General features: G+C 39.0%; 3 protein-coding genes across 3 annotated transcripts; all 3 read left to right on the top strand.

Annotated features, from left to right (window-relative positions):
* Positions 1-1,435: 1,435 nt before the first annotated feature.
* Positions 1,436-1,831, top strand: LOC126784087 (S-protein homolog 1-like). Its single transcript, XM_050509584.1, has one exon. The coding sequence runs from the start codon at positions 1,436-1,438 to the stop codon at positions 1,829-1,831; it is 396 nt and encodes a 131-aa protein (XP_050365541.1).
* An 8,584-nt stretch (positions 1,832-10,415) lies between these two features.
* Positions 10,416-10,856, top strand: LOC126785464 (S-protein homolog 1-like). The gene has a single exon (XM_050511165.1). It carries the CDS (start codon positions 10,416-10,418, stop codon positions 10,854-10,856), a length of 441 nt encoding a protein of 146 aa, XP_050367122.1.
* Positions 10,857-15,382: 4,526 nt separating this feature from the next.
* Positions 15,383-18,568, top strand: LOC126785451 (26S proteasome regulatory subunit 4 homolog A). The gene is made up of 6 exons (XM_050511149.1): positions 15,383-15,938; positions 16,730-16,975; positions 17,463-17,632; positions 17,712-17,928; positions 18,025-18,165; positions 18,268-18,568. Exons 1-6 carry the CDS (start codon positions 15,456-15,458, stop codon positions 18,349-18,351), a joined length of 1,341 nt encoding a protein of 446 aa, XP_050367106.1. The 5' UTR covers positions 15,383-15,455; the 3' UTR covers positions 18,352-18,568.
* Positions 18,569-19,443: the final 875 nt, after the last annotated feature.

A 19,443-nucleotide genomic window follows, 5' to 3' on the forward strand; every position in this document is an offset into this window, starting at 1 on the left:
ATTATTATCGGAAATTGAGGAATTACGCTCAAGTCAATAAGGTGAGTAAAATCTCACTGAATTTACGAATCTACCCTTATGGTGATTCAACATTTTGCAAGTGTGTTTATCAATTGAATTATAACATGTATATAATTTAGTGGACTACATATATATAGTATAATGGTAATAGGTACATAATATATATATATAGTTCATTAAATTACGTACTGTTATTAATGCATTAAAAATAGTCATTTCAGTGACGGAAAATTGAGCATGAGTATGTGAGAATATTGTACGTATTTCTTCAGGTGTTTGTGAAACATGACATGTATAGGATATAGTGGACTATGTATATATTGTATAAATGGTAATAAATACGAATATATATAGTTTGCTATATAATATACTGTTATGATTTTTTTTATTGTGGTGATATCGTGAAAGTTTTAAAGCGTACAATATGATGAGTGATTATTGTACATGATTTTATCACGGAGAATGTAATAAAATTGTGATTTGTCTTCGGACGTGATGTGTGGTACAATATGATGTGTGATTATTGTACGTGTTTTTAACATTGTGATTGTTAAAATGTGAATTGTCTTCGGACCTGATTTTTGGTACAATATGATGTGAGATTATTGTACGTGTTTGGCAAGTCGAAACCTAGCCTTTGGCCGGGCGAAAGTTACAATACAGTTAGAGCTCTAGTCTGTCTGCCTTAGTACTGCATGTGAGGTAACGGGTGGTTATCTGCTCATGGGTACTCGGTGTATCTTGGATGTTGGGTAGCGGGTGGCTATCCAATATCAACGGTGTATTACGAGAGGGGTAACAGATGTGTACCAGCGTTCTTGGTACCCGTATTATAAATGCATTGGGTAACCAGAAGGGTTACTTAATTTCCTCATGAGCTTTTTATTTCATATTTCTTTGGGTCAACCAGATGGGCTGACCATTGGCTCATGGGGGCATTTATATTTGTTGTTTTGAGATCTTTCGTATATTTTGATATGCGAACTGTATTGTGATTTTACTCATACGAGCTATAAGCTTACCGGGTTTGTGTTTACAATCCCGGTGCACCAATTCGATGGTGTAGGGGATAACTCTGCAGGTGTTGATTAGTGGAGGTTGAGTGACGACTACATAGGCTCGAAGTCGTTCGGATCCTACTTGTGGTGAGATTTTAGCATGGATTCGTGTGTGAGGATTTGTGTATTTTCATTTGTGAGATTTGTGAGTGATTTGTGAGAATTATTACATTTCCATTTGTGTATGGATTATAATTTGGGTTGTAATAATTGGTTGTCTGAGTTGTATTGAGATCTCAGAATTGATCCGCTGTTACACTTAAATGATTTCGATTTTATTGAGATTATTTTGTGTTTAACGACTTTAGAATTTTGAGTTTTTAAGCTCGAAATTTTGGGGTTGTTACAATGTGATTATGGTTGTTGTGTCTTTGACATTCTCAGAATTGACTCTCCCATGTTCTGCTGAGACATATGGGAAATGGCACGTTCATGTCGTCAATGGACTGAGCTCCGGTAGAATTCTCTTTGTCCATTGCAAGTCTAAAGATGATGATCTCGGCATCCATAATCTTGCAGCCGGTACCGAAACCAATTGGAGTTTCAAGGAAAACTTCTTCGGAACAACACTTTTCTGGTGTTACCTGCGCACAGACCGCGAAGAGTACACCAGTTTCGATGTGTTCTGGGAAGAGCGTGATCACAAATGGCTTCAGACGAGGTGCAACTGGAAAGATTGCATATGGACTGCAAGAGACGACGGGGTTTACATAAAGAACATTCTTAACAACAGTGATGAGCTCATTCATTAATGGGGAACTCACTGGTAATTCGATTTAATCTTTTAGGTAAGCTATAAAGCTTAGTCTTTGTTATCAACAAGAATGTAATCTGAAATAATGGCCGCAATATTGCTCTTCATTGTGTGGCGCTCAAACGAATGTTTATTACTTTCATAAAATAATTGAATAAAATGTCAAATTTCGATTCCCCAGCCATCTGCAAACAAACCAATATGCAATGTCCATTTTCAGAATCATATTATAAACACTTCTAAATTGGTGAAGATAACTTATAGATAGTTAACATGTCAAGAGTCCAATAATTAATCATTTTCAAGAAATTAGTTTAGATGAGTAATTATTACTCCTTCAATTCGATATATTATAAATTGCATGAACAAAAACTTTTGTTTGGTCTTAGAATCAATAACACAACAACGCCACTCATGCCCTACCGTATGTCCGTATCGATCAAACTTGACGAGTTTAACGTTCTTGATGTCGTTCTGTTTGAATAGTTCATGTGGATGTGTCGGGAAGTTAATTAGTTACGTACTCGGCACCTATGCATGTGTACACCACATCGGAGTGCGATCGGACTGTATGTGTTTGGGTTTGTGATTATTGATATTCAAGACACCGTACCCATGTTTTAAATAAGAAAATGTAGGCGTCAACTACTATAAATCATTTGTATCAGAAAATAAAGCCTGCTAGAAATCGTAAACGTATATATATAGTGAAAAAGCTTGACGTACGTTGAACCAAAGACGAAGTAAAAATCAGAGAGCAAAAGAACAGAAACAGCTGGTATATATGTAATTTGTACAGTCGATCATTAAACTAGCTACACTAGAATCAAGCCAGAAATTAATAAAAATTATTTGCTTTTCAATGGTTTGTCAAAATTCAAAAGCATCGCCTTCAATTAATTATGTACAATTAGTTCCATCTTTACATGCAGCTAATTTATCATGCTAGATACTACATTCAATTTAGAAAAAAAAATTGAATCTCCCTTTAGCGCGCACCAGGATTTGGCTATAAAAATCAATAAGGAATAGAGTTCCAGTTCACATTAATTACAAGTCAGCTAAGTAGAAAAGGTATATATTCACTCTGTTAATTGATATGAACAATTATAAGGTTTTTATAGAGATCTAAACTACTGTTTATCTAGTATGAAACCAAATACATATTTGTCAATTAGTACGGCTATAGATTTGGTTGATGAGATTGTTTGTTGTTTGTTGACTCATGCTAACACTCCCCCTCAAGTTGGTGCATACATATCGACCATGCCCAACTTGCTAAGTGAGTCATAAAAAACCTTCTTAGATACTCCTTTTGTGAGTATATCTGCAAGTTGCTCTTCTGAATGAACAAAAGGAAAGCTAATGATTTTAGCATCTAGCTTCTCCTTTATAAAGTGACGATCAACCTCCACATGCTTTGTACGATCATGTTGTACATGATTATGTGAAATATCAACAGCTGCCTTGTTGTCACAGTACAACTGCATAACATTCTTAGGCTTAACACCCAAATCTTGTAGCAAATTTCTAAGCCATAACAACTCGCATACTCCCTGAGCCATACCTCTGTATTCTGCTTCAGCACTAGATCGAGCTACCACCTTTTGTTTCTTACTCTTCCAAGTAACAAGATTACCCCCAACAAAAGTAAAGTACCCTGATGTGGACCTCCGATCTGTAATATTTCCATCACAGTCTGCATCTGTGAAACCACAAACCTCAATGGTATTGTTGTGATTAGAAAACATTACTCCTCTTCCTGGAGCTGACTTCAAATACCTCAAAATCCTCACAACAGCATCCATGTGATCCATACTGGGATTATGCATGAACTGACTTACTACACTTACTGCATACGCAAGATCTGGTCTGGTATGTGACAAATAAATCAGGCGTCCAACTAGCCTTTGATAACGAGTTTTGTCAGTAGGTACCTGATTTAGGTGCTCTGCTAATCGATGGTTTTGCTCAATAGGAGTATCAATTGGAGTGCAATCCAACATACCTGTCTCTGTTAGTAGATCAAGGATGTACTTCCTCTGACACATATAGATACCATCACTTCTCCGGGCTACCTCAATGCCTAAGAAGTACTTGAGTGTACCTAGGTCCTTCATCTCGAATTCTGTGGCTAGCTGTTTTTGTAATCTGTCCACCTCAATAGTATCGTTACCAGTAACTACCATATCATCAACATATATAATTAGGGCTGTTACATTCTCTTGTTGATGTTTGAGAAATAATGTGTGGTCTGAATTACTCTGTCTGTAGCCAATTTTCCTCATGAATTGTGAAAATCTTCCAAACCAAGCACGAGGAGACTGTTTAAGACCATACAAAGACTTTCTCAACCTGCATACACAGTTATCTGGAGAAGCTGCCACATATCCAGGAGGAAGATCCATATACACTTCCTCTGTAAGTTCTCCATGAAGGAATGCATTCTTAACATCAAATTGTCTAAGCGGCCAGTTTAAGGTAGCAGCAAAGGAGAGCAATACCCGAATAGTGTTCATCTTTGCAACAGGTGCAAAAGTCTCATCATAGTCTATGCCATATGTTTGGGTGAACCCTTTTGCTACTAGGCGTGCTTTATACCGGCTTACTGACCCATCTGGATTATGTTTTACTGTAAACACCCAACGACATCCCACTGCCTTCTTGCCATGTGGTGGAGATACAAGCTCCCACGTATTGTTCTTATGTAATGCTTCCATCTCTTCCTCCATCGCTTTCCTCCATTTTGGATCTTCTAATGCATCCTGCACTTTGTTAGGTATTGATACAGCAGAAATTTGATTCACAAATGATTCATATGACTTAGACAATCTTTTAGTAGACATAAAATTTGCCACCAGGATACTTAGCATTAGCCTGAAGAGTAGGTTCATATTTTTTTGTTGGCTGACCCCGAGTAGACCTATTTGCCAGGATATATTGTCTACTATTAGCTTCACTAGTACTAGTCCCAATAGAATTACTAACCTCAGATAAGTGATCTTATGTATCAGGGGAACGTTGGTCAGGGGTATAAATAACAGTAGGGGAGGCAGTTGTGCTCTCAGCTTCCGGTACCTGAATCTCTGGAGTGTTTATACCAGAATCATCGGGTGGTGCATGTGTAGCTGACACATCAGTAATCCTAACCGAATCTGGCACCATATCTCCTAGCTGACTTGTCTCCTCCTTTCCATGATACAGTTCTTCAAAATATCGAATCTCCCCGTGAAGAGCAGTATCAGAAGATGTAAAATAGCTCATGTCCTCAAAGAAAGAAACATCCATAGTGACATAATACTGTCTCGTAGGTGGATGAAAGCATCTGTACCCTTTTTGATGTCCTCTGTATCCAACGAACACACATTTAATCGCTCAGGCATCCAACTTAGACCTATGATGTTTTGGAAGATGGACAAAAGCAACACAACCGCAAACACGGGCTGGAAGATTATGAAAAGAGGGTAAGGAAACATAGGAAGCAAGCACCTCATATGGAACTCTGCCTTCAAGGACACGAGATGGAAGACGATTAATGAGGTGAGCGGAAGTTATGACAGCATCACCCCAAAGGTATTTAGGCATATGGGCACTAAAGAGAATACACCGAGCCATATCAAGTAAATGACGATTTTTCCTTTCGGAAACTCCATTCTACTCAGGTGTGTAAGGACACGTTGTTTGATGAACAATTCCGTGTGTGTTAAAAAACTCCTGAAAGACACGATTCACATATTCCCCCCCCCATTATCAGAACGAAGAATTTTAATTGTGGCATTATATTGTTTTTGGACAGTGGTATAGAAGGCTTGAAAAGCTGAAAAAACCTCCTTTTTGGTTTTTAGAAGAACAATCCATGAAAGACGTGTGCAATCATCGATAAATGACACATAATACCGCATTCCCGACACAGTAGATTCTTTGGAGGGTCCCCAAACATCAGAATGAATTAATTCAAAAGGAAGAATACTTTTATTAGAAGTACTAGGGGAATAAGTAGACCGATGACTTTTGCCCAAAACACATGTTTCACAACGAAAAACTGACTCATCCACACCAATAAACAAAGTAGGCATGGATTTTTTCATAACACTAAATGAAGGATGCCCCAAGCGACGATGCCATAACCAAACTTCACTTAGCTTATCAGAAGTGGAGAGCAAAGCGATCCGGGACTGTGCCCCTGGTTTTTCCCCCGCATATGTCTGATCCAGATGAAACAACCTGCCCCGTAGATACCCCCGACCAATTAACTCCCCGGTGAGAAGATCCTGAAATATCACATACATCGGGAAAAATGTCACAGAGCACTTAGCTTCAGTGTTCATTTGTGGGACAGATATCAAATGATGAGATAAAGCAGGTACATATAAGACATTGTGAAGCTCTATTGTGGGAGTAATACGAACTGATCCTTTTCCTAATACGGGGAAGGCCTCACCATTAGCATTAGTAACATATGGTACTGGTGGGGGAGATAATATAGTAAAATAAGATTTGTCATAAGTCATATGATCAGACGCACCAGAATCAATAATCCATGTATCAAAACCATCAAAGTGAGAAATATGTAAAGCCATACCAATCTTACCACGACCAGCTATTGATGCTATGGGTGTTGCTCCTCCTGCTGTATGATGATCATGTCCAACCACACCATAAATATCTGGTTCATGGACCAGTTGAATAGCTGCTTTTGCCTTAGGACGATAATTAGGCCTTTGAGGCCTAAGGTGTGGATACAACTTCCAACAGGTTGCACGAGCATGGTTTGTATCATGGCAATAAGAACAAGGAGGGCGGGGCTGGTTCCCGAAACCTGGTGGTGGTCCTCGGTGATGAAGTGGAGATGAAGTGGCCTGCTGAAGGGGTGGTGCTGAAGATCTAGCATGAATAGTAAGGCTGGAAACTTCAACTTGTGTCTGATGAAGACTTTCCTGGTGAGATTCATCCTTACGGATATAGGTGAAAGCTGTAATTAAGCTAGGGGGTTCGGTCTGGCGGAGTAATTCCCCTTTCACACTGTTATGTTTAGTATCAAGACCTTTCAGAAAATGGTGGACTCGCTCAAGCTCTTTCTCACGTTGGTACCAAACAATATCCTCCTGATGTTTGATCATGCAAGGACGTTTCACATCGATCTCTGCCCAAATATTTCTGAGTTTGGTGAAATATTGCGCCACCGGTTGCCCATCTTGTTGCATCGTCAAAGCGGTGCACATTAACTCATGAACCTGTATGAAATCAGAATCATTAGTGTATAAGCCTTCAAGTGTCAGCCATATTGCCTGCGCAGTGTCACATGCCTCCACCAAATCAATTATTTCGTCATTCATAGCTTTCCACAAGACGGACATCACAAGGCCATCATCATCGTCCCATTTAGTGTAGGCAATAATATCATTTTTACTAGGAGCCTGAGTGACTCCAGTTACATGCCCCATCTTGTGCATGCCGCGAAGATGAGCCGCCATAAGTCGCTTCCATTTACGGAAATTAGTTCCATTGAGTTTAGTACCCCCAAAGGACCCACTGTCAGAACTCTTGACAGATACTTCAAATTTCGGAACATCAGCTTCGTCTCCAGAACCCATTGGAAAGGAAATGAAAAAAGAATCAGGATTTATGCAGCGGAAACACCAAAAAACTGATAAGAACCTGTCTTCGGTGCACGTTCACTGTCAGTGCACCTACACTGACATTAAAGAGATATGAATTCTAGGCTGGGTCGGATCTGGTGCGGGTCGGTTTTGAAGTCGGGTCGGGTCGAAGCCGGGTCGGGTCGAATCTGGGTCGGGTCGAACCCGGGATAAATCCGGGTCGGATCGAGTGGGCCGGGCCGCACCGTTTATGGGCTGGGCCGGGTCGAGTTCGGGCCGGGTTTTAATTGAACCGGGTCGGGAGATCGATTTAGGGTTGATTTTTCTGTGATTTGGGGTTGATTTGATTTTCTGCGATTTGGAGGTGCGGCGACTGAGGAGCAGCGACTGAGGAGCGGCGTCGGAGCAGGAGCGCGGAGATAGCGACAGCGGCGCAGCGGTGACGAGAGGACGACGTCGGGGAGAGAGCGGAGCGGACGGCGTCGGGCCGAGAATCAGCGGGAGCGCTGGAGGAGTGTCGGCGACGTCGGGCTTGGCTCAGGTGAAGGGCGACGTCGGGGAGCGCCGGGGAACAGCGGTGATGGAGCGCCGGCGGTGATGGAGCGCCGGCGGGGAGCAGCTGCGAGCACGAAGGCAGTGGCCTGCCGGAAAGAAAAAACGGGAAAAATTGCCCAGAAAAACAGAGCACGGAGGCTCTGATACCAAGTAGAAAAGGTATATATTCACTCTGTTAATTGATATGAACAATTACAAGGTTTTTATAGAGATCTAAACTACTGTTTATCTAGTATGAAACCAAATATATATTTGTCAATTAGTACGGCTATAGATTTGGTTGGTGAGATTGTTTGTTGTTTTTTGACTCATGCTAACAAGCTATAGCTGAGGAAGAAAAAAACCAATGACTGCCGTCAAACGCCTTGTCATTTTCATTGTGTGTACAGCCTTAATCATTAGCTATGAATAGTCTGTCTCTCGGAAATTCTGACGATACCGACTGGGATCTCATGACATGGCATGTGCACTTCGCGAACCAGTTAGTATAGGTGCCGAGCACGGAAATCCATTGCAAGTCCAAAGAAGATGATCTTGCATTGGAACTCATACACTCACTCCTGGTTTCGAATTCAGCTGGCATTTCAAGATCAACTTCCTTGGGACAACACGGTTTCATTGCTACTTCCTTACTATCAGCACACTTCTTTTGATGTGTTTTGGCCGGAGCGTCCTTAAAATCCATGGCTTAGATACAGATGCCACTATAAAAGAGTGCTCTTGGATTGCGAAAGATGATGGGATGTATCTCCGAAACATTCCAGATGGTAATCGTGAGGAATCAATCACGCCGGCCTGGGGAACTGGATGTTGGTATATTGAGATTAAAGCTAGGGTGATCATGAGATAATTTGCACCTACTGTGTTATATATGTCGTGAGGAGTTTAATCACGCCTGGAAATGAAGATGCATGTCAAATTCCTATGATGAAATAAAATAAAGGAGTGCTAGGGCTCCATAATATGACGTCAAATCCGACGCTGCAATCCTACGTGGCATATCAATTCATATTGTCATCAACAATTAAAAGTATATAAAAATATTATTTTAAATGAAAAGACAATCATATACTTATTAATCCAACAGTTATAAATTATTATAAAAATATTTTTTTTGTTCTTTTTATCATTTTTTCTTTTTCATCACAATAATACTTATAAAATACAATTAAAAAAATTAAATATATGAAAATATGCTTGAAATATGTGTGTGTGCATGCGAAATATATATATATATATATATATATATGCACAATATATATATGTAGAAAATATATTTATTTTAAAATTTCAGACGATGTAAGGTAAATATAATATTTATATTTAGATGAAAACTTTTGGTAAGATTCTTTTGGTTTTTTTATAAAAGAGAATATTATTTTGTTAGAGTATAATCGATTTAAGGGGATATCTAAGGTAACAAATGTTATTTTTTTCTAGAGTATACATATCTTAATTAATACCATATTTAATACAATTATGTCGATGGTGAACTTTTCTAGTGACAAATATGTCAAGATTCATGACTTTCTTATTTAATTAATTTACATTTACGATTAATTAATGGCTATAATTAATTAATACAATTATTATATAGGCACCACACACACGCCATACAGACACACACACACACACACACACACACATATATATATATATATATCTATATATTTCAAGCATACTTTGCATATATCATATTTTTTTAATTACATTTTGAAAGCATTTTTAAAACATAAATGATATAAAAAATAACTACAATTTTTTTATAATAATCTAGAGCCGTTGAATTAACAAGGATAAGATTGTCTTTTCATTCAAAATGACATTTTGTGATTATTGTAATTGCTGACTTGATAAGGTGACTTGACATGTCAAGTGAGATTGAGGCGCCGGATCTGCCGCTATATTATAGCGCTAAAACATTGAGCCTAACTTTATTTACGAGACATTAATCTACAGTTACTATGATGAAATAGAAGAACAAAAAGTTAATCCTGAGAAATATTACCGATTTGTGAGATATTGTTTTTCATTTTTTATTCTTCTTTTAATCTATTATACAGTACAGTATATCGTTTTCTAATTCCTTACTTTAGAGTTTAGAGCAGGATCACATAATTCTTTTTATCTTTTGAATTTACCCTTGACCTAGTCCTTGGGAGAGATAAATATACCTTGTGCCCTAAGCCATATATACCCATCTGAAACTAAAATTACACATATACTAATTAATACGAGCTACTTCTGTTATTGGGAGAGATTTGATTTCTTGTTTACTTCAAAAGGAACGGTACGTAGTCTCCTTTTGAGGGAGTGGAAAGCATTAATCAAATACATTCACCAGAATCCGCCTATAAAGAAAATTTAGAGGTTTGCGATCTTATCAATCATATCTAGCTAGCTATAGCTCCCCCTCCAGAAACAAGAATGAAAGATCTCAAAGGCATTGCCGTTTTCTATTTGTGCGTAGCTTTAACCCTTAGTATCTTCCCCGAGTCCTCTGCCAAATGGGCCGGTCTTGATCCCACAAACTGGCATGTTCACGTCGTTAACGGTTTGGGTGGAGGAAAACAACTGGTTGTCCACTGCAACTCCGACGTCGACGATCTCGGCATCCATAATCTTGGTCCTGGTGGGGACTTCAACTGGAGTTTCCATGTCAACATTCCTGGGACAACAAAATTCACTTGTGACTGGCGTGCAGGCAATCAGCACGCTGTAACTGACGTGTTCTGGAAGGAGAGCGAACATATGTGGCTTCGGGACAAATGCGACTGGAAAGAATGTTTCTGGACTGCGAAAGATGACGGGATTTACCTCAAAGACCTTAAGACGAATCGTGACGAGCTTGTTCATCCATGGCAATGACTCCAATGAGGATCATCGATGTTGACAGGCTAGGGTCAAGGGTGGTAATTAAATTAAGTTTCGAATAGCGCGCATTATATTTCCAGTTATCTTAATGTTCATATGTTTATAGATTGTAAGGAAGCTGTCAAATTGCTATATATGATGAAGAAATAAACGAATACAAGTTCGTCCAATAATAGTGTGTTGAAATGTAACAAGCGCAGTTTTGAATCTAATTTGATATTGGATGAGTTTATTTCAAGGATTTGAGAACACTTGAACTCCCCAGCTATAATATTGCTTTCTCTCCCAGCACTTGATGAGAAACTTAAGCCCTCCAACAAGATGCTAAAATAAATATTCTAAACTCTAAACCTAGTTTTTAATTATGACTTAAGAGGACAAGACCGGCCGATAGAGAAAATTTGGAAGGATAAGAGTGTGGTTGATGATATTTCACTGGCCCGGCGTAAATTAAAATGGGAGAATGGTGAAGATTTTTTTTTTTTTAAGAATAATAAACACAATTATTCTTCAATCAATTAAGAAACAGTTAACGAAAACAAAATTAGGAAATCCTAATTGATTTTTATTATAATGACTCACAAAAAAATCTGGAACTAAATCTCACCAAGTAAAAGAAACACCGAAATTAGCAAAAGCATCAGCAGCTTGATTGCACTCACGAAAAATATGGCTCGATCTAAAATGCGTTTGGGAGATTCGATGCAAGCAATTAGACCACTCCACACGAAGACTCCAAGAAACTAGATGAGAAAACTGTAGATAAAGAAGAATAAGAGAAGAGTCCACCTCTAACTATATAAACTCTCAGTCTCTAACCCAAGTTAGTTCAATCGCCTAAATGACCGCCATGACTTCTGCAGCAATTGAGCTAGGAATGGTGAAGATTAATAATGCTAGAGCCTTATGTTTTAAATTTCTAACTACAATTGGAGCTTAAGAGGATAACCATAGAAGAACAAAATGGAACCTAAAAGTCTAAAACCATAGAATATTACCCTTACACTGAGAACTGAATTTAGAGTTTTGACTTTTATGGTTGAAATTAAACTGAAGTTTCCCAACAAATTATCTATTGATTTCCATACATTTATAGTGGAAGGGTTTTAGTCGAAACCGATCGACGAACTAGTTTTATGTAATTTATCCGTCTTGGATATATTACCGCCTACTCCTTTCAGTTTCGATTCATATTTGACCAGTTTTAAATCACTAAATGCATAAACCACGGGGTGTAATGTAGTGGTTTCTGACCGTGGCAACTCTTTGACCAGAGTTTAAATGTGGCATTGGTTAGGGATTAGATCGTTGTCGGATGCATTACATATCTCTTTGTTTCTAACTGGGCAACAATGGGCCTGAGTTAGGGTATTGAGGACATTATTGTGTCCAGGTCACCCGGTTTTTGGACTACCGGGTTGGAACCATTTCACATGGGCTCCGTCAGGGATTAGTCTCATGCCGGATGAATTATCTTCGGCCTTGAGGATACCCTGATGCGCGGTTTCTAGATTGGCTCATCCGCTTCGGTATGCAACGATGTACCACCGTGGAGTGTTAGGAGGTTTTTCTCCGCTAGGTTTACCTTCGGATCCCACATAGGAAATGTCTTGGAACTGGAAATAAAAAAAATATCACTAAATGCATTCTTCTTATATAGTGTATGCATCTGCATTTACATTCAAAAGCAAATATACATGCATTTACATTCAGAAGCAAATATACATGCATTGATTGCATTTTAATTTTGATTTTGTGGAAGTGGTACGATGAATATCCAGGATGGATATGCCTATATAATTAAATTTGCAGCAACAAGATCTGGAAATGAAGCCAACGACTACGAACATTTCAACACTCTTGCTCGTCTTGCTCATCTTCCTGAGCCAACCATGGGTTACCCATTCACTGCTGGGGAAGTACATGGTACACCTCGTAAATCAGTTGGGAAACAATCAGGTTCTTCATACTCATTGCAAATCCAAGGATGACGATTTAGGGGTTCATCATCTCCAAGTGAATAGGGAGCAGCAATGGCATTTATGGGAAAACCTTTTCCAAACTACTCTTTTCTGGTGCCACATGTGGTGGAGCGGTGGCCAACAAACATTTCACGTTTTCAGTAGTAAAGATGAAACGATAACATGCGACACTGGGGCTGGTGGAGAATGTGAAGTGATGGAATTTACTTGTATGATTCTGAAAACCATAAGTTAGTCCAAAGACATAAATGGGGAAAATGAAAAATGGTGGATTGTTTATGACCTCTAATTTTAAATATTAGTAGAGCAATAACAACATTTATGGGGATAAATTGTTTTTTTATAGGGTTAACAACTGAAATGTCACCACGAGTCTTGTGTAAGTTGACTTCTAATTAAATTTGTCACCAAACAAGAGGACATTGTGCCACTAGACTGAAAGCTATTGGACAAGTATTAATTGGCTTATCGAACATTTTTTCGCAGAAATTTAATTTAATTTAATTTTTACACTAGTTAGAAAGAATAAAAAATCAAATCAAAGATTGATAGATCACAACCTTTGTTTCATTTTCTAAAAAAAAAAATCTTTGTTCATAAAATAAGTTATTTTTTTCACTTCTAAGAGATCTAATTCCATGGGGTCGTCTACAATACTTTGAGGTATAGCATACCCTCAATAATTACTTTTTGAACCAAAATTACAATTTTATTAAACTAAATTTATAATACTAAGAACAAAGTTACAACATATGTTTTTTTATATATTTACAAATAACTAAACAAATTTACCATATTGAGAACAATTTGTTCATAATCTTGTAAAATGTTATGAATTAAGTAATTACAACTAATAGAACTAGATTTATCCAAAACATAATCATATTTACCACAATAACAACAATTTTTTTGTGATATCAATAAATGAGGGTATCACATATATGGAGACACCTAAGAAAATTCCTAATTCCATGGCCGCCTAAAAACCAACCCCAGTCCATAGTACGAATATTTCCGTGAGCGACACACCTAAGCCAAAGGATTGTTGAATCAAGGAGAAACAAGGCTCTACTTTGCTCGACTAACCCTAGCTTATTGTAGAGCGTCATTATTCAGATTTTGTTTCAAACTCTAATATATAAGCTCAGATGATAAAAAAAATTTCCCCCCAAATTTCTTTAGTATATAGAGATGCTCTTAAGTTTGGGATAGTATAACTATATTGAATTGAATTAAAATGAGAGCTCTACTAGGGTTAGGGGTTGGCAGTCACAATTGGCTTCTCCACTTTGGCAAACTCCCTTCCTTTTAGAGGGGAACACCAATGACGTCTCTCTGGCTCGAAGCTAGTGGATGGTGGTGGCACAAGGTCGTGGAGGTTCCTCCCTAGGCTCATAGGGTGGATCTGGCCCTGTTCTCGACATTCAAATGAGTAGGACTGCGCGGCTGTGTCGATTAGGAAACCAGTGGTCAAGGTGTTGGGGAGGCCTTTCTTCCAGCTTGAAGGAGGTCAGAGCAGCGATTGGGAAATGTGGTGCCGCTCTGGGTGGTGGTTTTGCAGTTTCGGATCGTTAGTTACCCGGATTAGGGTCCTCAAATCCGGATTTGGGATCCGGGACGATGTGAGTTTAGAGCCACAAGAGGCGAGGGATGGTTTTAGGCTGCACGCAGTTGGGTTCTTGTTCCAGCTCCACCTTCTCTTTGCAGATTCCAACGCCCGGTGGTAGGTAGCTTTATGCCAGCAACTGTTAGTCGGGCAAAGGAAAGAGGTGATTGGGTGGCCAAAGTATTTCCTATCGGGCCCTCTCTAGTTGGGCTTTCTCTAATTGGAGACCACTTGCTTGGGCCTAATTGGAGCTTGAGTTTTGAGGCCCAGTTACTGTTGGGTTAGTGTTTAGGATCCAAGAAACTGACAATTTTGGGCGTCATCGTTTGAATGCCCATATCCTTGGTTATGGTTAATGAGAGTTCGATTGCTAACGTCATGAGGGAACCTCTCGAGGTTGTTCGGATATGAGTACGTATCTCGAGGGGAGCACGCCCTTGGTTGCTTTCGTATCTCTCGTGTCGCATCTTGGTATCCTTTATGATCATATAGAGCGGCCATGTTACGATTACGATTCTGGTTACATCATAACACTTTCACTGCTTTAACTTATGCAGTGCAGTGATATCGTGTGACATCTAGTCCTCTAGTTACATTTACCTTTAAACGTTTGTATGCGTCTTGTCATCCTTTATTGTTTTTACAAATGCACATATGCATTTCGTTGTTTTTTATTTATTTCAATTTGATGTTGTTACATCGCTCCATATACTTTTTTTTTAGTTCATTATAAATTTTTGTCCTTCAAAATAAAAAAAGTTTTGGATAGTACGAATAAACATAACCAAATGTATCTCTTCTTTTGATTAGATAGAAAAACAATTATCATCAAATAGTTTTCTCATCAAGATTTATAGAAGCCCATCTATAAGCTCTCTCAAAAACCCGGCCCAACTCTCTATATAAGCCACAACCTCACTCCCAACCTGAGCAAATGTGTTAACTTGTTCCCAAAGCCAATTTCTCTCTAAAACTTTTCACTCTCTCTCAGCTCCGTAACCAAAAATGGGTCAAGGAACTCCGGGCGGCATGAACCGGCAGGGCCTACCGGGCGACCGAAAGCCCGACGGCAACGACAAGAAGGACAAGAAGTTCGAGCAGCCGGCTCCGCCTGCCCGCGTCGGCCGCAAGCAGCGCAAACAGAAAGGCCCGGAGGCGGCGGCGCGGCTTCCGACGGTGACGCCGCTGACGAAGTGCAAGCTCCGGCTGCTGAAGCTGGAGCGGATTAAGGACTATCTGCTGATGGAGGAGGAGTTCGTGACGAACCAGGAGCGGCTGAAGCCGCAGGAGGAGAAGGCGGAGGAGGACAGATCTAAGGTCGACGAGCTACGTGGCTCGCCGATGAGCGTCGGGAATCTGGAGGAGCTGATTGATGAGAATCACGCGATTGTTTCGTCGTCGGTGGGGCCGGAGTATTACGTCGGGATCTTGTCGTTTGTGGATAAGGATCAGTTGGAGCCTGGGTGTGCCATTTTGATGCATAATAAGGTGAATTTTAGGGTTTCTGTGGTTTCTAGGGTTTTGATTTTGTTGGATTTGGTGGTGTTTTGGATTGTGGTGATTGTGAATTGTTAGGGTTTTTTAAAATGCTAAATTGAATTGGATGAGGTTGATTGTGAAAAGCAGCATGTGAAATTGAGAGTTTGTTTTGGTGCAGTGGATAACTTATAGGTGTGTTTGATGTTTGCTGATGGAAAAAAAGTTTGTTTTTTGTTGTGAAACGATGATGTAGTTTGATTACATTCATTGGATTCGGGACCAAAATGTGTTCCAAATTGCAGAAAAGTAGGGATTGTTCTTGATGTTTAGGGGGTTGTTAGTAGACCTTTGTTCTAAAACAGGATATGAGATTGAGGATTCAATTGAGTGTGCTATGTATTTCACAAGTTTCTGTATTTTTATTGTATGTAGGTTTGATTGTTTTGAGGTTCTTGCTAAGGCCAGAATCTTGATTTCCTTTCACTATGCTTTCTTAGCCATGGAAGATGGACTGAGATTTTGGTTATCCCTTTCGAGTATCATCAAATATGTTAAGTTTTTATAAGGCCAAAACCTCGATTTTGTTGTTCACTTTTAGTTGCTATGTTTCTTTGAATTTTGCTACGTAAAGCCATGGATTAGAATAATGATTTAGTAACTAGCTTATGGGCAAGCACAAAATGTGTATTAATTAACGTCTTCATTCTTTGGGTTATTTCCTTTATATATAACTTATGTTGTATAATTTATTTATTTGTATTTGTGGGTTGACTGAAGTGTGTTATTACTTATTTTTGTAGGTGCTTTCTGTTGTTGGTCTTCTTCAAGATGAAGTTGATCCAATGGTGTCAGTAATGAAGGTTGAGAAAGCTCCCCTGGAGTCATATGCTGACATTGGTGGATTAGATGCCCAAATACAGGAGATTAAAGAAGCAGTGGAGCTCCCACTGACACATCCTGAACTTTATGAAGATATTGGCATCAGGCCTCCCAAGGGTGTCATCTTGTATGGAGAGCCCGGAACTGGCAAGACCTTGCTTGCAAAGGTATGATTGTATGTTTCTCACTGCAACACAGCATACAAAATGACTTTTTGTATTCCAGCTGATATATGTTAGAAGGAAACTCTGCTTGCAATAATTGCTTCTTTGATACTCTCTTTTTGCATGAATTAAGAGTCTCAGAGTTCTCTCCTTTCCATGTTGGTTTCCATTACATATCATTTTTTCATTGGAAAGACGTCTTGTCACTTATGGTGTGTCAAAATCATCAAACTGCTGACTTCCTCCCTGTATTGATCCTAGCAGACTCAATACTTGCACATATTTTTAGCAAAGATGCAATATTCTGTTACTGGTTTTGCATTGCGTGGGTTTTTGGGCTGAACATTTTTTTTTTGGGGTAAAACCTGTGTAGTTTAGCGGCGCTCTTTCCAGTTGACATTTTCCCATTTCTTCGTAACAATTGTTGTACCTGCGTGCTTATTGTCAACATATGGCTTCATCTTTTAAGTGATTTCTGTCTACGTTTCAGGCGGTGGCCAACTCAACATCAGCAACATTCTTGCGTGTTGTTGGTAGTGAATTGATTCAGAAGTACTTGGGAGATGGTCCAAAGTTAGTGAGGGAGCTTTTTAGGGTTGCTGATGATCTCTCACCCTCAATTGTCTTCATCGATGAAATTGATGCAGTTGGTACAAAGAGGTGAGCCACTGAACATTGATGAGAATATTGCAGATTAGTGATAAATGGAACTTCTATGATAAAAATCATTTGTCTGCAGGTATGATGCCCATTCAGGTGGTGAACGTGAAATACAAAGGACTATGTTGGAGTTACTGAACCAATTGGACGGTTTTGACTCGAGAGGTGATGTCAAGGTGATTCTTGCAACCAACAGAATTGACAGTCTTGACCCAGCTTTGCTTCGACCAGGAAGAATTGATAGGAAGATTGAATTTCCACTTCCGGATATCAAGACAAGGAGGCGCATCTTCCAGGTAGGATTGAAAAACTGACAACCATACGGAAAATTGTGATTAGATTGTGCAGTTTTGAACTGTTTGGTTTACACGAGCTTGGATTATTGATTGCAGATTCACACATCAAGGATGACATTGGCTGATGATGTTAACCTAGAAGAATTCGTGATGACTAAGGATGAGTTCTCTGGGGCTGATATCAAGGCTATATGCACTGAAGCTGGTCTTCTTGCACTGAGGGAGCGCCGAATGAAGGTACCTTTTTCATAATTAATCCCTGAAACTAGTCCCCATATGCTGCTGCCTTCTGTTGGAACTGACTTGTTTGTTTTCCTATCTTTATTTTCTGTGCCTCAGGTGACACATGCAGACTTCAAGAAGGCCAAGGAGAAGGTTATGTTTAAGAAGAAGGAAGGTGTTCCAGAAGGGCTTTACATGTGAAGAAGAGATCACCTGGACCGTGTACTTTCAAGGATACGTCCGCATCCCTTTCTGTTCGTGGTGTGGATTTTAGAATATTAAACTTTTTCGAAGTTACTTCTGCTTTTGAATTCAAATGTTTAATGTTGCATCCTTGAGTGCTGTTACTTCAACTTCAAATTTCGAATATATGCTAGCTTCCTGCCTCGTCTGATGGAATGCAATGCTTAGACAGTAATCAATGCTTCATTTCAGATACTTGTTTTCTAGTTGTCGACTTTTTTCACGTATGCCTTGTAGCTGGAACGGATGCTATCATTTCCTGTCCCTAATACATGTGAATTTATATTAGCATTGAAAATATAGATGGGGAAATGAATCTCGTTTGTAGGGTTAGATCAATCCTCCTTATTCTTAATACCACTAATTTTTTGTATCCAATAAAATTATTGTTTTATTATACTTAATTCATTGTATATCTATCCTTATTCATCACTGGAAGAGTAAGTTCATAATATCAATTAAAAATAGAGTTTTTTTCACCAACAGTCCCTCAACTCTAGTGTACCTACCAATGTGATACCTCAACTCTTAATCGTACCAATGTGATACTCAGACTCTAGTATTGCTATCATTGAAATACTTCCGTTAGTTTTTTTTCAACTTCTCCGTCATCTTGGTGACGTGGCAAGTACGTGAGGCCCACAAAGAGGTTAAAAGACAAAATTAACCCCATCTGAGAGGAGCAATGTTTTTCCCGCCCTTTACCTTGAGAAAGACACCAAATAATTCCAATTTTGGCGCCAATTTTCCCTCCCTACTCCTTAATTTGTGTCTATTATCTAAACTAAATAACTACCGCCAACCAGTCGACCACAATCTGATAAAACCTAGATCAATCTCATTTTCTATTTTTACCTTAGCACTTGTTAAATTAACAGAATAAATATAGAAATTTATATGGAACATCTCATTTCCACAATCTCATAAGAATATAGAAACACATAACTTAACGAAATTCAACTACATGTTTAAGTACCATTAGTTCTTACAAGCAAAAATCATGGCAGATCAACATAAAAGGTGGCAACTAATGGTACTTAAACATGTATT

Source organism: Argentina anserina, chromosome 2 (genome assembly GCF_933775445.1).
Source record: "Argentina anserina chromosome 2, drPotAnse1.1, whole genome shotgun sequence".
Taxonomy (NCBI): domain Eukaryota; kingdom Viridiplantae; phylum Streptophyta; class Magnoliopsida; order Rosales; family Rosaceae; genus Argentina; species Argentina anserina.

What these genes read in the sequence shown, in the direction of transcription:
- LOC126784087 (XM_050509584.1), top strand. Translation starts at nt 1,436, where the DNA reads ATGGTTGTTGTGTCTTTGACATTCTCAGAATTGACTCTCCCATGTTCT.
- LOC126785464 (XM_050511165.1), top strand. Translation starts at nt 10,416, where the DNA reads ATGAAAGATCTCAAAGGCATTGCCGTTTTCTATTTGTGCGTAGCTTTA.
- LOC126785451 (XM_050511149.1), top strand. Translation starts at nt 15,456, where the DNA reads ATGGGTCAAGGAACTCCGGGCGGCATGAACCGGCAGGGCCTACCGGGC. An exon ending in CAAGGAGGCGCATCTTCCAG is followed by an intron (nt 17,929 to 18,024) that starts GTAGGATTGAAA and finishes TATTGATTGCAG; the next exon opens with ATTCACACATCAAGGATGAC. An exon ending in TGAGGGAGCGCCGAATGAAG is followed by an intron (nt 18,166 to 18,267) that starts GTACCTTTTTCA and finishes TCTGTGCCTCAG; the next exon opens with GTGACACATGCAGACTTCAA.